Below are 25109 nucleotides of genomic sequence, written 5' to 3'. Positions count from 1 at the left end.
ATATGTGCCTATGAGAATACATTCTACTTCAAGCACAGCAACAAAACCAAGAAGCTTTGTTCCGCTAACGATCTCCTTAAATTTGACTTTCAAAAGTAGCAAGATCATTCCTCAAATGTTTTGCTTCAGACAATATCCCCTGTCATTCCAACCTTGATGACACTGACTTCTTCAGAAGGAAGAGACCTGATACAGTATCACTTAGCCAGTTGGACTAGCATCATATGTTTAAGAGACCCAAACACAAATAGAACAAACCCAATCGTTTGGCCTAACAAGAGTCAGAATTTAGTTACATATTTAAGTCTTTCAATATGGGTTGAGTATGTAGCAGTTGAAGTTGTTCTGTATTGCATGTTGTTGTTTCTGTTTTATAGTCTAATTGCAAGTTGTTAGTTCAGTCCCATAGTTTGTGTAATTTTGTCTGAATAACTTTTCTTTTTTGGTAATTGCCTTTATAAATTTTCATGCAACCCAACAATGGGCACTGAAGTGGTCATAGACTCACACAGTTTGTAATTTTGTTTGTCTCTTGGAGGGCAAGTGATCCCTCACTCCATCCTTTCATCTGGTCACAGCCACCCCTAACCTTTCTGATGACAAACCAAGGCTTTGTCTCGCCAAAGAATTCCAACAAGTTGGCTTATAGACGATGATTGCTCTGAACAGTTCCATTGCATTTTGACAACATCATCCTCAAAGCATTGGAAAAAATTGAACATTTTTAACAGGAATTGACAAAATCAGAAATCATATAGTAGGAAAGACTAAGATCAATAGAAAGGAAAGGGGATTGGCACACGGATAACCACATGCAAAAAGCTAGTGGCATCAACAAGTGTTGCAGATGGGGATATCATCAAAGGGGCAGGAGGATCATTCCAAAGGGAGAAAAAGACAGAGAAAGTGCATTTCAACCAATGTCATATGCGGGTGGCATGCTGCATTTTTATAAACAAGTAATTTTAATACCACCAGAATGCTTGAAATTGGCTATGAAATTCAACAGATGGTTAATCCTCATCATTCCTGCCCTACCAAAAGGCAGGACTGGCAACATCAGTATTTAAGATATACATTGCACAAATTTGCATATGACAAGCAGAATCATCAAACAAGTTTGACATGCAGCCAATCCAAAAGTTGCTAAGTATGAAAAAATAACTTGCCCTCCATGTACCAATAATCACTTGGCCAAGAAGTAAGAATGATGGTTTCAGATTGATTAGTATGGAGAACATTGGCACAGCAAAGCACAAGAATGATTCCCCCCCCCCCCCCCCCCAAGATGAAAAAGACAAATCAAGAAATTTCCTGAATAACTTTTGAGATGAACCTAGTACCCTGCACATGCAACTAAATAGGGAACAGGATTGAGCTAGTTGTAAAAAAAAATATTGAATCTGGTTAAAATTACCATTGATAGAAAATACAAGGTATACTCAGTCTTAGACAAAAACTCCAGTTAATGTCACAAGGAAAATTCATTGACTTCTTGTGTTGAGAGAAAACAATGCCACAAGAACCTCTGTTTGCAGTGGAAACAGAAACAGTCTTGAGTTTCCAATGCTATCTGGGTTCCGAAACCCTTGTATTTCGATCACTATGAGCACACAGGAAAGAATACATCCAAATATAAGAATTTTTTTGGGTGAGAAATTAATGCAATACTGTAAACAACTTGAGGTTCAAGGGCAGCATTGGACTTAACTGGAATCAGATAATTCAGCAGGGATTATTCATGAGAACTGACAAAAAGATGGAGTGAAGACGATAGAAAAAGAAGCAAAAGAGGACCTTTTCTGTATTTAGACAATATGGTTGAATTGTATGGTATACTAATAGGGACGTTATCTTGAAGCTATCGACAGCAGGCCCTCGAAGGAGAATTTGCTTCAAATAGAAAATCTCTCTCAAGAAAAGTCCATTCAAAATCAACTTTGGGTGAATTATCAGCACTCAAATCCCTCTCGGTTCCAGCCAATGGCAATTCCAGCAACCAAAAATAAACTGTAGTTTCCAGTTGCCCTATCTACTTATAATCTGCATCTTTGAAGTGACTTCCATTAATTTTTGGCTTTTTCCATCCCTTCAAAGTGCCAAGATTTATCCTTTTCTTTTATTCTTTCTCTTCTTCTTTCCTTTTTCTTTTCCTTTTTTTTCCCCGGGGGGAAGGAGGAATTGTAAGTACAAGCAGTCAACTAAAATGATTTTACGCCTAGATACAAATCAGTCTACTAGACAGTAAACAACAAAATAGTATTACTTTGACTGACTAGGTAAACCATTTTTCATATGTTTTCAAGGTAGCTTCTTGATATCATGCCACACTGTAGATATGCCACTGCTATTTCCATGCAGATGAATGTTGCTTTACATGATGCTATCATCCTACCATATACATTATGCAGCTCTTTGTTAGAAGCCGGCATTTTGTTTGTCATGTATCTTTTCAGTATTTGCAGTAGGGAAATTAAAAAAAAAAAAACACCTAAAGGGATTAAAGATAATTATTTTTGGAGGGTTAAATTCATGACCTAGTCATTTCCTTTATATTTTCTTTAGTTATTTGTTAAATATCAAAAGTTACTTTTGGCTTGGTGATTACGCTCAGGTAAAATGAATAGCCTTATGACGGTCAGATGACTGATTGTTGATTATCAAATTTTGCTAGGCTGGTTACGAGTTGATTCAATCATCCCCAATACACATCTCATGGAAGGAAGCTCAAGAAGTTCCATGGAACTAGTAAATAGCCTCCAAATACAAACATTATAAGAAGTTTTTGGTGCCACTGTAGAAGGAGTGCAAACAACCTCCAACATGGATTCTCAGCTTAACTCACAAAATTACATGTGCTTTGTGTGATAAGTTAAATATGAGGAAGCCACACTCAGACAAGACTTGACTTTCAAGGTGAAAGCCAACTTAAGCTCTAGAGGCTACAATCTTAGTGTTTTTGTCAATTGCTCCTCTTTCATTCTTACAGTACTTTGACAATAGAACCTCAGTGTTCCCAGCAACATTTCATGTTATACTATGGTTGGATTTACCTCTGAAGAGACTGTAAAGAAGCTCTGTAAACATCATCAAAATCAACTTCGATTCAGAAATTGGATCCAACCACCTGAACTAATTCAGATAAGCACACCTAGAATTACATTTCAACCAAGCTAAGCTTTCAGTTTGAGATGCCAGACTTCCGACCCACATTTTAACTTATGTTAATAAAATTACTAATTAGAAAACCTTGGTATGAATCTACATCCCTGGCTGCTTTGGTATGCCCTTACATCGTAACACCTATAAGTTCTTGAGAACTTCACATACACATATATATACAACTATATACTAGCCAAATAAACAGGGAAAACCTTGAATCATTTGCAAATACTCTTTCAGGTATGAAATCAAATTAGATTGAAATTGAATTGCTATCCAATTTTGTGGACCACAAAGGAGAAATTCTCAACGGTGGTGAAGAACTACAACATACCTCTAATCTATCTAGAAACTGCTTCTGGTTGGTCTTCAACATCACAGGAAGAGTAAAGAAAACCCCTTTATCCACACACAAACTGTGCCTAGGTTTTATCCTTTTCTCCAAACTATACGAGAAATAGTGCGGAAAATCCTTCAATTCCTTCAAATCTCTTCCCATCTCTACCATAAAGTAATTAAATTTTGGCTCGAAATTGCCTCTGATACTGTAACACAACAGCTGCGGAAACCTCACCACCATTGAAATGGCATCCTTATAAGAAAACCCAATATTCTCCAAGTAATCAATCCTCGGTATGAACTTGTCCTCAACACTACAAGATAACAGCGACGTGTGCTTATCGACCTCTGCTATACCAATCCCTTGAAGGAAATAAAGAGTAGGACGAAGCCGCTTCTCAACGTTGCAAACAAGCAATCTGGGTCTTCGGTTTATGACTCTTCGAAGATCAGAACCCTTCACATTGGCTTCTCTGAGGAGGAATGTGAAGACAGGGATGATATCTGAAACCTTGGAATTCAGTATCTCTGGGCACATCCCACAAATTCGACGAAACTCTGCAGTAGTGAAACCCATTGAGCTCATGAAATCGACTGTGGATTTGATGTCGTCGAGAGATGAAGAAACGATTGGTGGGTAATCGTCGACAAGGGAGAAGAGGTCGATGCCTATGGACTCCAAGTAGAGAAGTTTCTCTCGGAACTGAGAGTTGGGTTCGGTGTTGGATTGGGGTTCAGTGGATAAAGAAGGGAATTTGGGGATTTTGGAAGGCTTGTTGGGAAGTGATATTGAAGTTTTGGAGCAGAGAATGCGGAAATGAAGAGGAAATGTTCGGGAAACAGATGAGAATTGAAGCTTGCAGAAAGGAAAATGGGTTCTGGGTATGCGTTGGAAGGCACTGAAGCGGGGTAAATGGAAGGTTTCTTCCATGGCTTCCATCTTGCTACATGGTTGTGTTGCAAGAACGGAGAGAGCAGCCTCTGGTTCGAAGTTCTTTCGTTGGCCCTATGCAGATAAGGCTTTTGAGGAAATCTAGCAAACGACGATAAAGAGTATTCTTTGAGATAAACGCATAGATTGAGTATTTGGATCGTATCGTATGTGACGATATGGCTCAAGCGATACGTATCAGTTTCCTAGTGACTTGACAAAAATAAAGAAAAAATTATATGATTTTTATAAATAATGTTGATTGTAGATATTCATTACCTCCAAAGAGATAATACTAATACATGTAACTTTCAAATGAAGATCTCAGCCACCTCAGCATGTAATCTTAGAGATCTGCATTTTCATATTAATTGAAGATTACAGTAATATATCATTCAATATTAAGAGCATCTTATTGTATATTATAATCATATATTGTATTTCTTTATAGACTCTGATATTTCCATATCAAAAAAGATGTTACTTCTACTATCAAAATATAATACACACAATTTATCCAATTCATTTTGTTTTAATTTTATTCATTGTCTTTAACATATATTTTCTATTTTATAAGAATGATTATTTACTTTTGATTTCTTATTACAAAAATAATCACTCTATGTTTTAATTAACAAAACTATATAAAACTAACTTTGAGTTTATGAAATTAATCAAAACATAATTTTTTATTCCTTTAGACATTTTTACTCGTAAAGCTAATCATACAAACATATTAGGCAACCATTGTCTTTTTTCTAGAACCCTAATCTCTTTTTTTTCTTCTTTTTTTGCCATTACTTTCATGGTTGCCTAATGTGGCCATATGGTCAAACTATAGGGGTAAAAATGTTCAAGGCATTGAAAATTTATTGTTTTGTTAGTCTTATAAAACTTAGGCCGTGTTTAACTAGTTTATTAATTGAAACTTTGAGTGACTATTTTTGCAAAAAGAAACCTAAAAGATATCAGGTAATATTTGCTAAAGATAGTATGGCATCGAAGGTAATTTTCATGACGAGAATACCATTTGCAAAAGTATTGGTCTACTTCTCCTACGTTCACAAGCACTGATAATATATGCTTATGGCTTTCACCCAATTGGTTCTATTTTTATATTAAAAATCAAAAAGTACTGCAATGTCCTCGCAAGGTTGCTTGATTTGTAATGACCAACAAGAGATTGTGGGGACATTGTCTTGACCACCAGTCATGAACATACAAGCTTCACTCTTCAATGGCCCATTGTTTGAAATTTTGGAAGGGATTCCTCTTGATGCCATGAAAACGGTTGCAGCATCATACATCATACATGTGAAATGTAACATACCCGTTTGATGGGGGAAGAAAAAGATACGTAACTACACTTCTACCAAAGAGAGAGGAAAACTGAAATAGCAACAATCCTCTACAGTGTACAGGTGTCTTCTGTAGCTGAATTCCCTTAACTTTCCAACCCAGATAGAATATGAATTCCTTTATAATGATACCAAGCACCCGAGTACCCGTTGGTCATCACCGCCCTCCTGTTTTTTACTTCTTTTTATCTCTATGTAGCTAGTTTCCCACCTGGGAGCTAGGTCGCCGTTAGTCTATGACACTAGTTTGAAAAATGTGAGTGTACAGGTCGGGTATGTGGTCAAGGAAGCTGCTACGTGCTTATCTCCAGGCTGCTAGGTATGTGCTGCGACTTTATGAATTACCATTTATGATCTAGCCGTCACCCCTGCGTAACTATCACTTCCATTTTTGGCATTTTTCCCCACTACCGCCTATATCTCAGTCTTCTGCCACTCTACTTACACACTTTTTTGTTCTTACTGATTGCTGCCATCGACCCTGTTGGTCTGTGAGCATTTCGTTGCTTTGAATATTTTCGATTTCCTTTTTTGTTGGTGGGCGTGTGCTTGACCTTCAACCTTGTTGGTTGAAACTTTCTCTATTTTTCTTCTTTTATTTTTCACCTCTGCATACTGGTTTTCCAGTATTTTCTCTTTGGATCTATTTTTCCTTGGTGCGAGCATGCTGGGAAGGCAACTATCCTCCTCCTCCCCTTGATCTCCTCTGAAATTGCAGTTTTCTAGTTCTTCCTCATCATCTGGGCTTGGTCTGTCCCCTACCATTGGAGAGAAGGGACATGCCCCTGCATGGCGTTTATCCTGTAGACAAGCTGAGAATTATAAGATAAGGGGCCCTTTTGATGACTGTCCACAGGAAAGAGTACTTTTCGAGTATGTGCTTGGCTTCCCGCCCTTGGGCATGGCCTTGCTATGTGGAAGCCTAGCCGAATTCTGGAAGGAACAAGGTGTGTTGTCTGTTGCTTGTTTTAGCATAGATGTTTTCAAAGCTATGTTTGCCTTTGCTGAACTAAGAAGCAAAATTCTTTCGTTGTCTCCATGGTGGGTTGGGAATCACTTGGTTCATTTAGCCGTCTCTCCTTTCCCAAAGAATAGAAAGAAGTCTATACTTTTCACCCATTGCTATTTGGGTTCAGTTAAGGGAAGTAAGATCAGATGTTTTTGCTTTCGAGCAGGTGTTTAATGCTGCTTCTGTTTTAGGAAAAGTGTTGGATGTCCAGCTAAATTTTGCTAACTTAGGTTTACCCATGAGCTGTGCTAGAGTGAAAATACTCATGGATATCAACCTTCCTGTGAAGATGTATGTGGCCATACGTTATGTCAAAGGAGAATGGTTCAATCTGAAGATTGTCTATGAGGTTCTCTATGCAGTAATTGTGGCAAGTTAACTCATGAGGCTGACTTTTGTGGACTGCATGAAGGTGGTCCCAAGCCTTTTATGAGTCTTGGATCAAGTTCCTTTTTCAAAAATATCACTACTTCCCGATTCGCAGAGGCATTGTAGGGTTGGGAGAGAATGTAATTGTTGTTTATGGTATGTGTTCTGGAGTTTATGGGAGTGGCACTAAACCCAGGGAACCTATAAGTATCTCGGATGCAGACTTTGTTGAGGCTATGATGGGGAATGCTACAAACAGTGGCAAGTTTTCTTCTTCGGAATCTCGGGAAAAACCTCAGGTAAAATCTCTTAAAGCTAATCATCTGGGAACCTCTTCAAATGGAATAAAGGTACTCTAACCTTGCATGCTGGCCATTAATGGTGATGTGTGCATTGGGAATAATCCTTCAAAAATAATTGTTGAAAAAGGAAAATTAGTTGTTGAAGCTGATAACTTTGAAACTGAAATCCAAAAGATAGAGATGCGTCAGATGAAAAAGACACTACCAGAAACAAATATTGAACCCAACCTTAGAGCAACTGTGTCCAATGTGGTTGCTAATGAAGGAATCGTTCAAAGTTGTAAGTTTCCTTACCTAAACCAAATGATGCTGAGATTCGAATTTTTTATGGAGCCACTGATGAAAAAAAACACAACTTTTCAGAAATTCTTTTTGGTCTGGCGGTGAAGAAGCTGTTTGACTTTCTTAAGTTGAAAGGCAATATGGCGGACAATAACACCTCACAAGTTTTCAACATCCAATCCATCCAGATCAACAATGGGTGTAGCGGTGAACCAAAATGCCCTGGAGGATCATTGCGGGAAGATAAAATACTTACTGAACCAAGAACTACTAGAGCTGAGAACATTGTGAGGGGAGGTTTGGAGGAGGAAGCCATTCACAGTCACAAATGCCAAAGAATTGAACCGCCCTTGGACCTACCAACCCCTCTGGACTCGTTTCAGTTTGCCCTCAATTCACTCCTTGATGTTTCTCCTCAACCTGCAGTCCAATTTCTCATCTTTTGGGAGGTAATGAAAGCATTCTACTACAACTTCTTTGGACACATACCAAACGACCAATTGCTCCAACTTTTCAAACTAATGACAAGGCGCCGGCGCCCAACACCCTTAGGTGTTTCCCTACCACCTCTACAGTGATTTTTTTTAATCTCTACATTATTTTATTCATATTGTTGTTGGCCATTATCTACTTGTGGTGCATCAATTTAGTTTTGAAACCCCGTGGTACTCTTTTTAGCGCATAAGTTGGTTGTCTGTCCTATTTCTGCCTCCTGGTTTGTCTTTAGCTTTGTCTTTTGTTAGTTCTATCTTACCGTATTATTGTGCTTTATTTCCTTCCTTGGTAGAAAACCAATACTTGTTTTGATCATTATTGTGTGTGCTAATCAATATCTAAACCTTCTCTGTATATTATCTGTGTTGCTTTTATTTTTCCTTGAGTTAGTCTAATTGATCGGTCACCCCACTTACAAGTTTTTAATCATATTCCCTTTTTCCACACCAACCTGACTTGGTATGCCTATGTGAAACTAAGTGCTCGGACCATCTAAAGCTGCTGAAGTCAAGGAAAAGTGTGTTTAACCTCTTTAACAAAATTGGTTTCTCTAACAGTAGGGGAAGCAAAGGTCTCAAAGCTGGACTCTTAGTGTTGGGACGAGAAGGGACTTGTTTCTCCTTGCTTCACTCTTATGAGAATTATTTTGCCATCCTTTGCGATGTGCCTGTTCCATGAGTGTTTGTTTTCACCTATGCCCCCCCCCCCCTTCTTATCCTGAGAGAAAAGCCTTCTAGATGTCCTTGATTACTTTTTGTGATACTTTGGACAAACCCTTTACCATTGTGAGAGATTTCAATGAGGTCCTTGATAATGATGGTAAACTCAGTGGAAGGTTTAGACCTTCACCTTCCCTTGCTGACCTGCAAAACTTGGTGGCAGAATTTGGGTTACAGGAAATTTTCGGCTTTGGTCGTTCCTATACTTGGACTAATAGGCAAAAACCCCAAAACCTAGTAAAGGAAAAAATTGACCATGTGTTCGCTTGCCCCCTTTGGACAACCCTTTTCCCTTCTTCTACTGTTAAGCGGCTTCCGGCCACTTGCTCTGACCACAACCCTATCCTTATTTCAACTTTAAATTTTAAGCATGGAAGGAAGAAACTTTTCCATTATCAAGTGGCCTAGCACTTACACCCGAACTTCATTCCCTTTGTCAACACTGCATGGGGTACCAGTGTGCCGCAACCACTTGAAGGTAAGCTTGCTAATCTTTCCCGTTGTCTACTGGGGTGGAATAAGAAGGAATTTGGTAATGTCAACCAAATTTTTGACAATCTATCGCTTGAGATTGACTTGTGGGAAAATTCTCCCCGGCCGGATTGGGGATTGATTTGATACAAGAAGGAACTCCTCTCTTGGGCTCTCAATGCTAAAGAATTGTTTTGGTTTCAAAAATCTAGGAGGATATACATTTATGATGGTGACAGAAACACTAGATTTTACCATCAATCATCCAAAATCCACATTCATAATAGGAAAATTGACTTCATTGAGTCTGATGGAGGGGTTGCTCGACAACCTCATGAGGTTGCACAGGTTTTTGCAAACTTCATGCAGGATTTGTACTCATCTGATGGTCCCCTTGACCCCTCCGTGGAAACCCTTCCCCCCCCCCCCCAATTGATTCGGATGTGAATCTTTTAGGTGGCGTTTGGTTAAAAATTGAATCGGTTTCTTCGTGAGTCATGAATCTCCAAGAATCCACGTTTTAGCCTAAAAATCTGAATCACTTGGAAACCACCTATTGAGGTGGTTTCCAAATCGAGTCAGCCAATTCTGGGCTCGATATAAAAAGGAGAAAATGAACGTGACTCGCCCAAACTCACTTTCATCGAAACGAATGCTCGACACTCGACAGAAGACAAAGCTCTCCGCACTCCCGCTGCTGAAGTCGAAGATCCGTTCACTCCTGCTGCTAAGAAGTTCAAATCACTCCCAACTCGTGACTTCTGCACTCCTCACTCCTGTTGCTGAGAACTCAAAGCACTTCCGCTGCTGAGAAGGCAAGCAACTCAAAGCACTTCTGCTGCTGAGAAGGCGAGCCATTTCTTGATCTGAAGAAGGCGACGAACACCACCACAAGGATCCCTATCACAGATTTATTGAATCGTAGTGTTATCGGCAGATTTGGAAGAAGAACCCTAGCTTCTCTGCTCTACAACTCCAGCGTTCCCAAATTTTCTTGGTGTTTTCGGCAGATCTGGAAGAAGAACCCTAGCTTCTCTGCTCTGCAACTCCAGCGTTCCCAAAATTTCTTGGTGTTTTCGACAGATCTAGAAGAAGAACCCTAGCTTCTCTGCTCTGCAACTCCAGCGTTCCCAAATTTTTCTTGGTGTTTTCGGCAGATCTGGAAGAAGAACCCTAGCTTCTCTGCTCTGCAACTCCAGCGTTCCCAAATTTTTCTTGGTGTTTTCGACTTTGGCATCGAAATAGGCGGTAAGTCTCTGCTGAAGTTAATTGGGTTTTTCTGTTGGTTCTCTGCTGGAGTTGGTGTGTTATTGATTAGTCGTAGTAGTAGTAGTAATCTTTTCCTGTTTTTGATGAGTTTTGATTGCAATCTGTTATTGAATAATTTACAACTTTATTGATGTTTGATGAGTTTTGTGCTTCTCCAACTTTTTGATTTTGTTGTTCAGTTGCGAAGGATTTTGTGATTTTATTTCCCCGAAATATTTGAACTTTTGATTATTTTGTGTTAATATGCTAATTTGGTTACAGGTTTAATTTTAGTCATTACATTTCGAAAAAACATAGAATCTTTCTCATACTGGGAGGATTGGGGCCTTAATTATTGTTGGGCCACCAAATTTCTATAGTAGCTTGCTTTGATGCTCCTCTTGAGTTGATCACACCAATAGAAGTGCCATTGGGTAGTAACAAAAGCTGAGTGACATGCAAAAGTTGCACGCAGTCTTGTTTTCCTGTTATATTGAAATTAGATTTAGTTGCTAATTTCATACCATGAGTGAAGGCATGAAACTTGATACTATTCGAGAACTTTCAAGTTCAATTGAGCTTTTTGGCTCTTCCTTCTCCTTCCATAGATATTGGGAATTTGGATGCTTTTTCTATAACTGATTGGTGGTAGAACATGTGGAAGTTGCCATATGTGTGGTGCAATGATTTTGGTTTTTCTCTTCACTTCATTTATGTTTAATAAATTTATGTGGCATCTATGTCAGCATTCATGTGTCCATTTCTCTTCTCTTCTCACAAGAAGGTGTGGTTGAGATGTCCTTTTCATGTGGTGGTGGAGAGATTGAATTGTAGGGATTTTTTTTTTCTTTGGGTAAACAAATTGTACGAACACTAGTGGCAGTGGTCACCTAATTTGTTTATTTAATTATTCCCTCAATTATGTTTTTGTTTTGTTGTGCCACTAAGGATGGTGTCTAAACGATGAAGACTGCTCTTTGTTTTCTGATTTGCTTGCCAACAAATTAACTATAATGAATGAGGAATGTGGTTTACTATAGACTTATTTTAACATTCTATAATGCACTTCATGATCAATTTGCTTGGTTTTCACCATGTATATAATAAAAGAACTTATGGAATGGAATATTTGTTAAGGAAGTTGTTCTGTTCCTCTTCCATCCATGCATAGTTTCATTTATTCAAGGCTGTTTACTATGATAAAATCATAGAGATTTGAGACTATCTTTAATTAACACTTACTGGTTTGAGAAAATGTTGAATAGCCATTATAGGTAGGGACCAACTTCAACTCTCTTTGATGTGAAAACCGTGACGTTCTGTGTTGGTTGATAAAACACAGGCATAGTTCCATTGTTGAGTAGCAGATTAGAGGTATAAACTGCAATAGAACTGCCTGATAGATAACTGATTCCAATCTTGGGGCTGCTGTTGTCAACTGAGATTGTGATATCAAACTCAGAATAGAAAGTCAAATTATAAGCTCCACCTCCTCCTCGGGTCATATTCATGAACTTCACAGAGACATTATCGACTGAAAAAGTGCTTGGCGACACAATCCCATCGACGTAGTAAGTGACGACAAGGGTGATGACCAAGCTGATTATAAAGATAAAGATGATGCCAAAAATCCAGCCATAGTTTTTTGTGTGGGTTAACTATTAAGAAAATAGAACATCAAAAATTTTATTTATTATATTTTCAGCTTACAGCCTAGAGATTCTCCATTTAAAGTATTCTTTATTTGATATATACCAACTGAATTTGTTTTACAAGTGAAGTGATGGGTGGTTACTATTGTGAAGATCAAACTTCAACTGGAATGGAACAACAGCCTCCATTGTGCTATTGTAGGCAAGGAAGGATGATCTTAATGACTTCAAGAACTAGGAAAAATCCAGGTCGAAGATTTTATAGGTGCCCAAGTGGTAGTAACCATCCAAATTCTTTTATTTGGCTAGATATATGTCTGAGATTCATACAATGGATGAGGGTTCTACAGCTTCAACATCGTATGACATCATCAACAAGAAGAATTTGGGTGTTGCGTGCCGAGCCCCTACTGATATCATGCACATTGAAATTCTGTCAAACCGAATCACAATGTTGTATCATGGATTCTTGTTCTTATGTGTGTGGGTTTTTTTACTTTCTTGTTATGTATTTTTGTTTGCAACAAATAGGTAAAAACATTTGTCTTTTCAACATGTATTGTTAAGGGTACATTAATATTTCACCTGTCTGTTCTTATGGCTTAAAACAAAAAATCCTTGCTTGGAAAGATTATGAGGTTTGATGTAGATAATCTACCAACTGAGTATCATAACGTCATTCTCAGTAATTTATACCTATTCCCATATCAATTGACTGATGTTATAATCTACCAACTGAGTATCAATGTTGCTTACCTTTCTCATATCAATTGACTGATGTTATAAGCCACCAAGGCTAATTGTTGACTGGACATAGTGTATAGTGAATACCTTCTGGGTGTAAACAAAGGAAAAAATTAAGACATAATACAAACTCACTTGAGTTAAACACTACAAAATGATCAACTGTTTGATCCTTTAACCTGGACTTTGATCCCATTTAATTTCACTTCCTTCAATTATTTGCACACTTATTGCGATGCCAATAACAAAGTATGGACCTTAGATTTATAGCCAATGGCAAGTTGGCTATAAATAGAAAGAGATCCAAGAGGTTGACATTAGCAGGTGCATGAAAGGGATCCTAATTAAACTGGGTATTCGTCAAACCTCTTATCTTCAATTATAGGATCATGCAACATATTATAAATGGTTGAAGCTGTTGTTGGTGGTGGTTGGTACTCTCATTAAGTTTTGGTCTTGCCATGTTTTATATTATGTAGTTACACTTATATAAAATTATATATTACACTTAACAGGGAAAAAAAATTAATCCAAATTAAAGAAAAAAATTGTCATATCAGTAGCCCTCAACCCAATAATAAATGGTTGTTTAAAGTGATTCAAGTTGAATCTACTCACAGAATAAGGGTAACCAAACAGTTTTTCAAACAGATTCACTTTCAGAATCAGGGTAACCAAACAGTTTTTCGACAGATTCACTTTCAGAATCAGGGTAACCAAATGGTTTTTCAGACAGATTCACTTTCCAGAATCAGGGTAACCAAACAGTTTTTTTTTTTACGAATAGGATTCTACAGAACCTAATTCCACAGACTCATGATTCCCTACAGAAGCGGATTCCAGGGAATTGCGGAACCAAACGCCACCTTAAACATTTCTGATACACCCTCGTTGGAAGAAATTAAACAAATTGTTTTTTCCTTTGATCCTTATAAAGCTCCAAGGTTTGATGGGTTTAATGCATGTTTTTATCAGAAATTTTGGGACATGGTTTATCCGGATTTATTCAACTTTGTAAACTCTTTCTTCTCTGATATAACTCTCCCGTGGGGTACCAATCACACCCTATTTTGTTTTATACCCAAAAAAGAGAAACCCATAGTTGTTTAAGAATTTAGACCTATAAGCCTCTACAATGTCACTTATAAAATTTTGGCTAAAATTCTTGCTCGGAGACTAAAGCCTATCCTGCCTTGTTTTATCTCGCCCCTATAGGGAGCTTTTGTCCCTCAACGGTAGATTTCTAATAATATTTTTGGCTCATGAAATCTTTCATTTTTTGTCTTCGACTCGCGGAAAAACTAAGTATGTTGCCCTTAAGCTGGACATGTCTAAAGCTCATGACCGAGTTGAGTGGAATGTCATTCTTAATCTTTTCTCCTTTTTAGGCTTTGACCAAAAATGGTGTAGCCTTGTAGACAAATTAGTGTCTACTGCCTCTTTTTCAATGAAACTCAATGAGTCCCCCTTTCATTGGTTCTCTGGAACTAGAGGAATTAGACAAAGCTGTCCTCTAAGCTCGAATCTTTTCTTGCTGATTATGGAGGTCCTATCAAGACTCCTTAATGAATACCGTGCTTTGAGTCTTTTCAACAAAATCAAGATTGCAAGACAAGCCCCAGAAATCACTCACTTGTTCTTTGTAGATGATACTTTTTTATTTTGTAGAGCCGAAAATGAGGGCATTCTTACCATTAAATCTGCCCTTGAGTTATTTGCTGACATCACTAGGCAACGGATTAATCTTGAAAAAAGTGGTGCTTTTTTCAATAGGAATGTCAATACCAGCACCGTACCGAAATCCTGTCGATATTGGGTATTTCGAAAATGAAAAAGGATGTTGCGTACCTTGGAACCCAATTATTGCCTGGCCAGGCAAGAACCAAAAACCTAGCCTCTTTGTTGACTAAACTAAAGGGTCCTCTTGCCAATTGGAAAGCAAGTTCACTGTCTTTTGCAAGAAGAAATGTACTAATCAAGTATGTACTTCAACCTCTATCACTTTACCACATGCAATGCTTTCGGTTTCCAAAAACTATGTGTAAGCAAATGGATTCTCTCTGTCAAAGATTCTGGTTGGGAAACCCAACAAGAGCAAGACAACTCACCTTAATCCTTTGGGACAAATATTGTAAACCCAAGTCGGTTGGAGGCTTAGGATTTCGCAAAATGGAAGATATCAACTCAGCCTTACTTCTCAAACAAGGTTGGAGGCTGATAAAAGAATTGGGATCTCTATGGGCTGCCACCATCAAAGCTAAATACTTCCCCAAGACAAGTATTTTTAACCCCAGTACAAGGGGGGGGGGGGGAATGGGTCTTGGACATGGAAAAGTATCTGCAGAATCATCCCTCAATTTGAAAGCATGGTACGAAGGCAAGTTGGAAATGGTAGTGATACTTTGTTCTGGTTCAACCCTTGGAGAGCAAACAACAAGCATTTTCAAAGCTAATCCGGACACCCCGATCTAGTTTCCAGAAACTTTTGTAGCAAAAATGCTATAGAACGTTCAGATGAATAGGGAGTATCTTTCCAGCCTTAATAATTATGCTGCTATTTGTTCACAAATTTCTGTGTCAAATTCCGATGATCAATGGATATCTACTATTGCTTCCAATGGCGAGTTCTCGGCCAAATTGGCGGGATAAGCATTGATGAAATAGACAGTGCCTATGGAATCGAATGAGTTTTCCCAATGGTGGAATTTTTTGGAAATTGCCACTCCATCCAAAGTTTAAATCCTTTTTTTGACGTCTCTTGAATGCAGGGTTACCAGTTAAGGCTGTGTTATCCAAATGGTCAAATACGGAGTCTACATGTGACCTGTGTGGCAACAAGACGGAGTACGACTGGCATAAGTTCATATCGTGTGAATGGACTAAGAGAATATGGGCAGCAAGACCCATAGGACTAAGAACAGAACATCTGGTCCAAAATTCAATTATGCACCTGTGTAAAAGTTTTATAGTCGATCCATGACTACACAACATAACACAGCGATGGTTTTTTCAAATTTTTATAATTACTAGTTACTTTATCTGGATGGAAAGAAATAATGTGGTATTTAGGGGTAACCGACCTAATCCCTACAATGTGCTGACAAATATTAATAAATGGATTAGGGAGCTCCACTTGTCCCCTTTCTTTGCTGAAACAACAGACAAAGATATCCAAGCCAAGAGGATGGAGATACTATTTTATGTGCAGGGGTATCTAATGAATTATTGAGCATTGCAGGATGGAGTGTGGGGATATTTTGCAACAAACAAGTTCTTTTTTTGGATACGGGATAAATGAACAAGGGTAATGGACTAGATGCAGTACTTTGTGCACTTACAAAGGGAATCAAATGGGCAAAATCCACAAACTTAGAAATCAAAGAGATTTGGTGCAATCAAAAGGACGGAAATTCAATGGAATTCATAACTGTCTTGATGTTATTTTTTTCTTCTTTTTTCTTTTTATTGTTTGAATATTCAGGAGCTAAGACCATTCCAATGCCCCCTTTCGCCATGCATAAACTGAACCTACAATTAGGATAAGCACGAAAATGAAAGCTTCTATAAATACAGATAGACGCGTTAAAAGGGTTGTCCAACCCTCCAACAACAGCTTGGCCTCTGATGTTGATATCAGCCTTTATTAACATTCTAACTAACACTCGCGGAGCGTCTTTTTGTAACTTTAAATCCCCAACACTTTTACACTATTTTAATTCTCTAGCGTTGAATGCTGCAAATAGGAGCAACAGTAGTACTATAGAAGCATCCAATACTGCATCTACAAATAGCGGCATTGATGTTATGCATTATTAAATAATATATTTTTCTCTTTATTATCCAAAAAAAAAAGAGATTGTGGGTTATGCAATATACTAGTCCTATTCCCATATATAAAAAGCAGATTTGTAGTAAAAAAAAAAATAATAATAATAACAAAGAAAAATTGTGGAAATTAAATACTAATATTAAATGACATTAATACCCCTACAAAAAATTTAAATACCCTACGTTCCTAGCTGTCCCAAATCTGTGGAGCTGTTAACTGGTATATAAAAAGGCACAAGCTTTTTGCTTATCCACGCACGGACACCTTTCTCTCCGCCAACGAGACTTTCTTCTTCTGCTTCAGTGGAGTAGAGTGACACTTGAGAGCGAAACCAAGATGGCTTGCTCAGCTCCTGCTGCCATTCTCTCATCGAACCCTAGCTCTGTCTCGTGCAATTCTGCAAAGCCCATGGCTTCTATGGTCCCTTCCAAGCCATTCTCTCAAACCCTAGCAATCCCCAAAACCTTCAATGGTCTGAGGAGACCCTTTCAGTCTCGTGTCTCTAAGCCAATTTCCACCCGCAGAGCTTCTTCCAGGAGGAGCTTTGTTGTCAATGCTGTAAGGGCTTCATGGATGTAGATTGATTTTGCATTCTTCTCTATCTCTGTCTAAGTTATCTTGTTAATTTGGGAAATGTGCTTTGCGTCGTCTTCATTTTTATTTCCCCTTTCTGTGTTGCTGCTGTTTCTGTTCAGTAATGAAGATTCTTTTGGGTTCTTCTATAGATGGATCATAGCGTACTGTTATCTGCTGAATCTGTTTTATCATGTTTATTTTGGTTGTCTGAAACTTGTTCGCTGAATTTTTACAAGATGTGAAGCTACAGTGATTGTGCATGATCTTTAGTGTTTTCTTTGCAAGTTCTCATCTCGTTATTATTTCATTTTCTTTTTTGATGTTTCATTGGCTGATAATAGATGATTTGGGTGACTTATGCTGGCAATTGGATATCATTTGTGTTGGTAGACTTGCTTTCTAGATTCCAACACATTTTAAGAGCTCGCTTGACTAGTATTTTATTTCTTTTGTTCTTGACCCCCCTTTACGCTGATGGATTCAGTATTCATGTTGTAATCCTCTCCTAATCTGCTTTATGATAGAACTCTGATGTATTACATCTTTTCTTATCCCCAAATGGTTTTTGTCAAGGTTTAAATATGTTCAGTTGTTTGAAATATCCTCCTATATGAACTCCTGGTTTTAATACCCTAAGCAAAATATCTGCTGAACTACTGCCCTTAACTTCCAACAAATGTTTATGACAGGAAAACCTCTTATCTTGTGCTCTGATTACATCTTTTAAATTTGTGGTATCAAACTATGGCTTGAGTAGTGCTCTAAGTAAGGCTTCTTAGAAATGCACGCCCTGAATTCTCTGGTATAACTTGTGATTTTATGATACGTGTTACAGTTTTGTAACCAACTTCATAATATCTCTGTTACTTATAAATTTATGATTGATGGTTGATCACTGATGTTTACTTTGCCTCCTCTTGCCAGAGTGAACTTCCTTTGGTTGGAAATAAAGCCCCAGATTTTGAAGCTGAAGCAGTTTTTGATCAGGAGTTCATTAAGGTATGTCTTTGGAACCCGTACAACTTCCGTTATTTGGCTTCTACCTGGAAAAGGATGGAGCCAGAGGAACAGAAACGTATGTGGGTCGGTCAGGATAACATTTATATCATAATCCTACAATTACTACCATCTGTTAGTCGGTCTGTAAGTTTAAGTTGTTTTTTGTTTGACCTAGTCATCTTAGTATTTAACTGACAGTGCATGATAGAAGGGCCTATTATTAGAGAATTTTTAATTCATAAAGATTAACTTTTTCTCTCTGGTATTTATGGTCAACTGCTAAAGGTTGATTTCTGTTCTCAATCTAAGCATATGCTATGTTAGTTTTTCTGTTGCCATTTACCCTTCCTTTGAAGAAAACTTATTAAACTCTTATCTTTTTTGGCTTTTCAAAGCTGAAAGTAAAATGATGTTCCTTAGCATCTAATGATTGAAGAAGCATATTCATCTCTCACTTTAACCCTCTGGTGGGATTTTCTTCTTTTTTCCCTCTTTTTTTTTTTTTTTTTTTTTTGGGGGGGGGGGGGGGTGTTAGATTTCACAATACTTAAGCACTGGATTTACTGTAAGGTTGTAAGGTTGAACCATGAATCTGAAACAAACCTTAGGATCCACTGAGTTAGTTAATTCTGCTTCAGAGTATTTCCTATTATGATAGTAGAGTGTGACCCTCAGTTTACTGTCATGTCTATTGTACACATCACATTTATAAACAAATATGCTTAAACTTCTCCAAATCTTTTGTGGCTTTTGGTCATATCAACCAGAGGCTAATTACCAGGTAGCCAATATGTTTTATTGCACTACTAATTGAGGACTTGTTTTGATAGGTCAAACTATCCGAGTATATTGGAAAGAAATATGTGATTCTCTTTTTCTATCCTCTGGATTTCACATTTGTTTGCCCCACTGGTGAGTATGAACCTTGAAGAATGTTGTGAATGCCAGAGATTTAGATGTATTTTGGAACTTAATATTTTGTCTTTCCAATTCATGTTTTTCATGCTTGTAGAGATCACTGCTTTCAGTGACCGGTTCTCGGATTTTGAAAAGTTAAACACTGAGATATTGGGTGTCTCTACTGACAGTGTGGTGAGTTGGTTTTTCACCTTCTTTATTTTATTTTTATTTTTTTGTAAAAAGAATTATTATCTCTTAGTTTTATTGCCATAATCTTGCAGCTTTAAATTGCCTATTGGTCACTGTATAGGTTTCAGCTTTGGAGGATAAAATCTACTTATTTGTCATGTATAATAAATCTATTTGCCAGTCAAACCTTATTTTTATCCTTCTTGACATCTTTTCACTTAAAAATGTCATTCTTAATTTCTCCAAATTAGACTAACCAATGGCCGGCTTTCTCTTCTTATGCCAGTACAAAGGGAAACTGTTGTGCACGCTTGGTGAATGAGATTCATTGAATGAACTGGGTCCTAGGAAACTTCTCTTCCTTCCAGTTGAGAAGAGTGTACTACTAAAAGTCTTGAAAAACATAACTATCTATCTGAGATAGGAATTCTTAGAGACTGAACATATGGTTTATCTCGCACGTGATGTGTTTTAACTTCAAGGACAGTAAAAGGACTTGTCTAGGTGACATGAATGTGAAATCCATGTTTTTTGTTGCCTAATAAACTATAAATCTACAGGATGAGTCAAAATTAGATGAAGACTATCAATAACATGTTCTGGTGCTCCTTTTGTATCTTCAAATATCGGAACCAAATCCAGGGCATGCATGTTAACAACTATAGTGTTGGAGGTTAATTTTATTTTATTATTATCATTTTTTTTTGGGGGGGGGGGGGGGGGTTCTGGATTTCTGGCTAGAGAGATGAAATGCCTGTAGATTCTGGTGGGCATAACTTGATAGCAGGGTTGTAGGTTAATTGGAGAAATTGATCTTGGTGAAGTACACATGTGATTTTGTGTGTGAGGCTTCATAACCCAGGGACCATTCAATAAACATAACTGATTATAATAACACGTTATGAGGTAAAGATAATACATATAGTTTGGATGATGAAGTAAAGTTTCACTGCATTTTTTTGAAACTCAAAAAGTCAAAACTGGGACTTGACCAGATGGCATAAAGAGTGCCTTGTTGACTCATGTGTCAACTGTTGAGAGATTGAAATTATAGAAGATCAGTAACGTTATTAAGTAAAGCATACTATGTATGGAATCTGACTAGAATATCAAGAAAATAATAAAATACAGTTAATGCCCCCCCCCCTTCCAAATTGAGTAGAAATAAATTTAGAAAAAGCTAGGTAATGAAAGTCATTGATGCAAATTGACAGATGGATCTGCCTGTAATGGGCCCACATAAGGATTGGAAGATCTACATTCTAACATGAAGACTGTATTCAGATCATATCTGATGTCAAGTCTAGCAGGCAGACATCAAGGGAATAGTTACCACTTACCAGATCACCAACTTCCATGATGAATATTTTAAGTTTCCAAGATAGATGAGATCAAAAATAGAGGAGAGGAAAGGGTAAGACAGGTCACTTGTGATTTTATAAGAAATAAAGTAGAAGAGAAGCAAGATTAAGATATTGAAGGAATAGCCGAGAGATAAAGGACAAAATCAAATTGGAACTATACTCAAATATGGGTGCTAAGACGTTGTAGTTCTTATGTTGTTCTAGTCATTGAATTTTAAAGCCATCAATAGAAGCATGGTAAGGAATCTCCCTCTCGACACCCATCTCACCCCCTTAAAAAAGAGACGTCTCGCTTGAATTGGTGAGATCTTGCATATTTTGATGGGCCAACTTGAGGACCGATCTCAGGGGGTTTTAAGGCCCAAGTTGTGCTCAAACTTGGTAGTTAGCCTAATTTAGGTCTTTTGAATACATTGGTGGCCTTAGATTTGGTGAGGAAACAACCTTAAGTATGAGTCTAAATCGACCCTAACTTGGAAACCGAAATACTGCATGAATGAACATACAAGGTTATAAAACATGAAATATAGAACTTTTAAAACATATAAGTGAAAAGAAAGTGTATCAAATACATCAAATGACCTAAATAGCAACATAATTCCATCCATATCAGTACAATACAACTTCACATTTTCAACTTTCAAGTATACAATAATACAACCATCATAAGTTCAATATAAATCATATGTTCATAATAGGAGTGTTGGGTATGGCTCATGCTTCACATTCTGTGGCGGACGACCTTCCCCATGACGCACATAGGGGGCTGGCCTAAGAGGCCATATATCATTTTGGGCCTTGTGATTTTCTTTGCAGTTTGGGGTTCGGCCAATGAATAGCTGTTGTCGCCTTGTTGAAGAACTCCTTCAAATGGCCTTGTTTGATCTTCCTTTCTTGATATAGATGTGCTAAACCTTGCTGCTGTTGAAGATCCGGTGTCAATTCACAAAAATTCTGGGAAAAAAGGGCTTTGGAGTGGTTTCAAGCGGGTTCAAAGGCGAGAGACAGCAAGAGAGAGCAAGAAAGGTCGAGATCTCGACCTATCTCGGTTTGGGGGTGGATTTTAAGCGCTGGGTGGACCGAGATCTCAGTCAAGTTGGGGTAATTCAAGAATCATTCCATGAACAGAAGATCAGTTGTGTGGATTGAGAGGGAAATTTGAAAGAATTGACTTCTGGAAGACAAATAAGATAGACTTGTTACCAAATGGTCACTGAATGAATTCCAATGAGAATGCCTTGAGTTTTTCAATAGAAATATGACCAACTAGTGGTTTGTTGAGATAGTATTCTTTTGTTTTTGTTTTGTTTTATTCATGTGTTAACACCTAAACACTCGACAACCAATTGGTCACTGAATGAATTCCAATGGGAATGCCATAATTTTTTCAATAAAAACGTGACCACCTAGTGGTTTGTTGAGATAGTAATCTTGCTCGTCTTGGATACTGATTTGTGTGTGTACTAATGTAGTATTTAATATCCTGTAACTCCTAAACACTCAACTGATTTAATTGATAAACCAATTGACCACTAAATTAATCAGTCAGTGCCTTAATTTTTTCAGTGGAAATATGACTACCTGGGGAATTGTTGAAATAGTAATCTTGGATACTAATTCAAATGTATAATACTCTGCTGCAAACTCTATGCCTGTAAATCTTAGTCCTTGCCCAAATCATATCTGTTCCAACTAATGAATGTACTATTTTGAGATTCAGTAAATGGAAAACAATATGTGGCGTCCATTTAATTAATAGGGTGCTCTATACTTCTATTCAATAAACAAAGGTATCTTTGTTATTCTCTGTGAACTTTAGTACCGAGAAAAGTGATGTGTGGAGTATGAAGCTTGACTCATGAAATTGTGCAGAATCTAGACCATTCAATCTGAAGCTCATTGTGGCTAATTTCACTTAAGCCAAATATGAAAGGTTGTAGAGTTGTGGGTTCATAGAGCGTCATGCTTTAAACATGTGGCTGCTGAAGATGGACATTTGTATAGAAAAATGCTTGTACATGGTTTTTCTCCTGGGTTGAGACAACATGGAAAGATGAAGTGTCTGATGGCATCAGTTGCTTTTAGGAGAGTGAAGGCTTAAATAGCCACTTTTTTCATTGGTTGGACATGCTGTGAAGATGGTAAATATAGAAGAAGATTTTTGTCTGGAATGAGACTTGTATAGCATGAAGTGTGATTAAAGCTGCTGATCCCTGGACTTTTTAAGGGTTCATCTCAACTGGTTGTATGATCTTCATCTGTTATTATAATCGAATAGAAAATTCATGTGTCATTTGTACTCGAGTGTAGTAACAGTTCTCATCTTGTATTTAGTTTATTAATGTACGACTTGTGCTTCTATTTTCAAGATGTACTTCCATCTAGTTTGTTTTCACTTGTCGTTTATTTTTTTTATGGTCAATGACAAGATTTAGGAACAAATATGAAATCTTGTTTATGCACTGATTTATCTTCTTGTAGTTCTCGCATCTTGCATGGATCCAAACAGATCGAAAATCAGGTGGACTTGGTGATCTGAAGTATCCATTGATTTCTGATGTGACTAAATCAATTTCAAAAGCCTATGATGTATTGATCCCTGACCAGGTATGGTGCTCATTATTTCTTTCTGTCATCTTCCAATATGGGATTAATTTGTTTCTGGCTCATCAAGAAACTCTTATTGCTAGATGATCAAGTGTTCATCATGGACCATGGTCACTAGAAATCTTCAGAAAAGTTATTCCCAAGAGATGAAATATATGAAGAATAACGTTCTACTTCTGATTTCTTATTTCCTAGCATATCAACAACTTGTTTATTTTCTATTTTCTCGACTGTATCCAGCAGAGCTAGACCATATTTTATTATTTTATAGATTAGATTAGATGATTTATCACCTTTCAAGTTAATTGACATGCCAACTAGATTCAATAGAATAGATTCAGGATGTAATAGGTCCCACGGATTCTGATTTGATCAGGGTCAGATTTGACTTAATACTTCCTCAGTGACATGATCTGACACAAAACAACCTTGAAGCAGAGGTTCTAGACTTGGTGTGGGTTCATGTTTTATCTGTCTTCATCTCCAATGTTTTACACATGCTCTTTTTCTATACAGTGCATTGTGTCTTTCTCTTGGTATGTTGCATTTTTACCCTGAATTGTTTAGACTTTTTCACACTTGTTGATCACTCTAACAGGGAGTTGCATTGAGGGGACTTTTCATTATTGACAAGGAAGGAATTATCCAACATTCCACCATCAATAATCTGGCCATTGGCCGTAGTGTTGAGGAGACAATGAGAACACTCCAGGTGAATTTATAGAATAAAAACTTCTGGTGTCACTATTACTTTTACTGTATGTAATTTTTTCAGTTCATCTATGATATGATAACTTGCATCCATTCTTCTTCCAGGCATTACAGTATGTCCAAGAGAATCCAGATGAGGTTTGTCCAGCTGGGTGGAAGCCTGGAGAGAAATCCATGAAGCCAGATCCCAAGCTTAGCAAAGAATATTTTGCAGCAATATAACTCAATGGAGAACCAAATTGATGCTTCGGTAGTATCTTTGTTATTATCAGAGAATTTTGTTGTCTTGTTAGATAGATGAGTCTTAAAAGCATGTGGAAATAAAGATGGGAGATTTCCCTGCAAGTTGATCTCATAGCTGTAATCTTTGTATCGCCTTTTAAGCTTATTTTTGTATTGGCCTGTATTCTGGAAGGTAAACATAGAAAAACAGATCAGGAGTCTGGACTTGTAATGACTCTGCAGTTGCATCAAGTACTCAAATTTGTTGTTCAGAACTTGAGCCGAAATGTCTTATTAAGTAGCTTAAGACTCTCTTTGGCATAGTTTATATTTATATTTATGAACTATTTATGAATAATCAGTTATGGTCATAAATTATATATAATAAACAATAATCGTTTTGTTATTAATAAATATAATATATTATACAACATGAAATGGGTTTGGTATGGTTTGGTAAATTATATATTATATATCATTAGTTTGCTTTTAAGTTGGTTTTAGGTTTTTCTTTTTCCTTTTTTTTTCAGTGAAGGGGTTTGGTTTTAGTGCACTTGTTTGTATGTGCTAGTAAACTTTGCAGATGCAGGAGTACTTAAGGGTATAGAAAAGTATAGAAAGAATATCAGAC

General features: G+C 37.4%; 2 protein-coding genes across 2 annotated transcripts; one reads left to right on the top strand and one right to left on the bottom strand.

Annotated features, from left to right (window-relative positions):
* Nucleotides 1–2655: 2655 nt before the first annotated feature.
* Nucleotides 2656–4529, bottom strand: EMB3114 (Mitochondrial transcription termination factor family protein). Its single transcript, XM_089167573.1, has one exon. It carries the CDS (start codon nucleotides 4439–4441, stop codon nucleotides 3416–3418), a length of 1026 nt encoding a protein of 341 aa, XP_089023699.1. The 5' UTR covers nucleotides 4442–4529; the 3' UTR covers nucleotides 2656–3415.
* A 12616-nt stretch (nucleotides 4530–17145) lies between these two features.
* On the top strand, nucleotides 17146–24753 carry LOC149007689 (2-Cys peroxiredoxin BAS1, chloroplastic-like). The gene is made up of 7 exons (XM_089165683.1): nucleotides 17146–17468; nucleotides 18411–18485; nucleotides 19316–19397; nucleotides 19498–19577; nucleotides 23420–23545; nucleotides 24144–24257; nucleotides 24362–24753. Exons 1-7 carry the CDS (start codon nucleotides 17247–17249, stop codon nucleotides 24476–24478), a joined length of 816 nt encoding a protein of 271 aa, XP_089021809.1. The 5' UTR covers nucleotides 17146–17246; the 3' UTR covers nucleotides 24479–24753.
* The last annotated feature ends 356 nt before the right edge of the window (nucleotides 24754–25109 follow it).

The sequence above is a fragment of the Hakea prostrata genome, chromosome 8 (assembly GCF_041222555.1).
Source record: "Hakea prostrata isolate BN-2017 chromosome 8, UWA_Hpros_2, whole genome shotgun sequence".
NCBI lineage: Eukaryota > Viridiplantae > Streptophyta > Magnoliopsida > Proteales > Proteaceae > Hakea > Hakea prostrata.
The sequence above is the reverse complement of the archived record's forward strand: the minus strand, read 5'-3'. Positions and strand labels throughout refer to the sequence as shown.

Excerpts from the sequence above, each read along its gene's own strand:
- EMB3114 (XM_089167573.1), bottom strand. The coding sequence starts at position 4,441 with ATGGAAGCCATGGAAGAAACCTTCCATTTACCCCGCTTCAGTGCCTTC.
- LOC149007689 (XM_089165683.1), top strand. The coding sequence starts at position 17,247 with ATGGCTTGCTCAGCTCCTGCTGCCATTCTCTCATCGAACCCTAGCTCT. Across the intron at positions 17,469-18,410 it reads GGAGCTTTGTTGTCAATGCT|AGTGAACTTCCTTTGGTTGG; the intron begins GTAAGGGCTTCA and ends TCCTCTTGCCAG. Across the intron at positions 24,258-24,361 it reads AGACAATGAGAACACTCCAG|GCATTACAGTATGTCCAAGA; the intron begins GTGAATTTATAG and ends TTCTTCTTCCAG.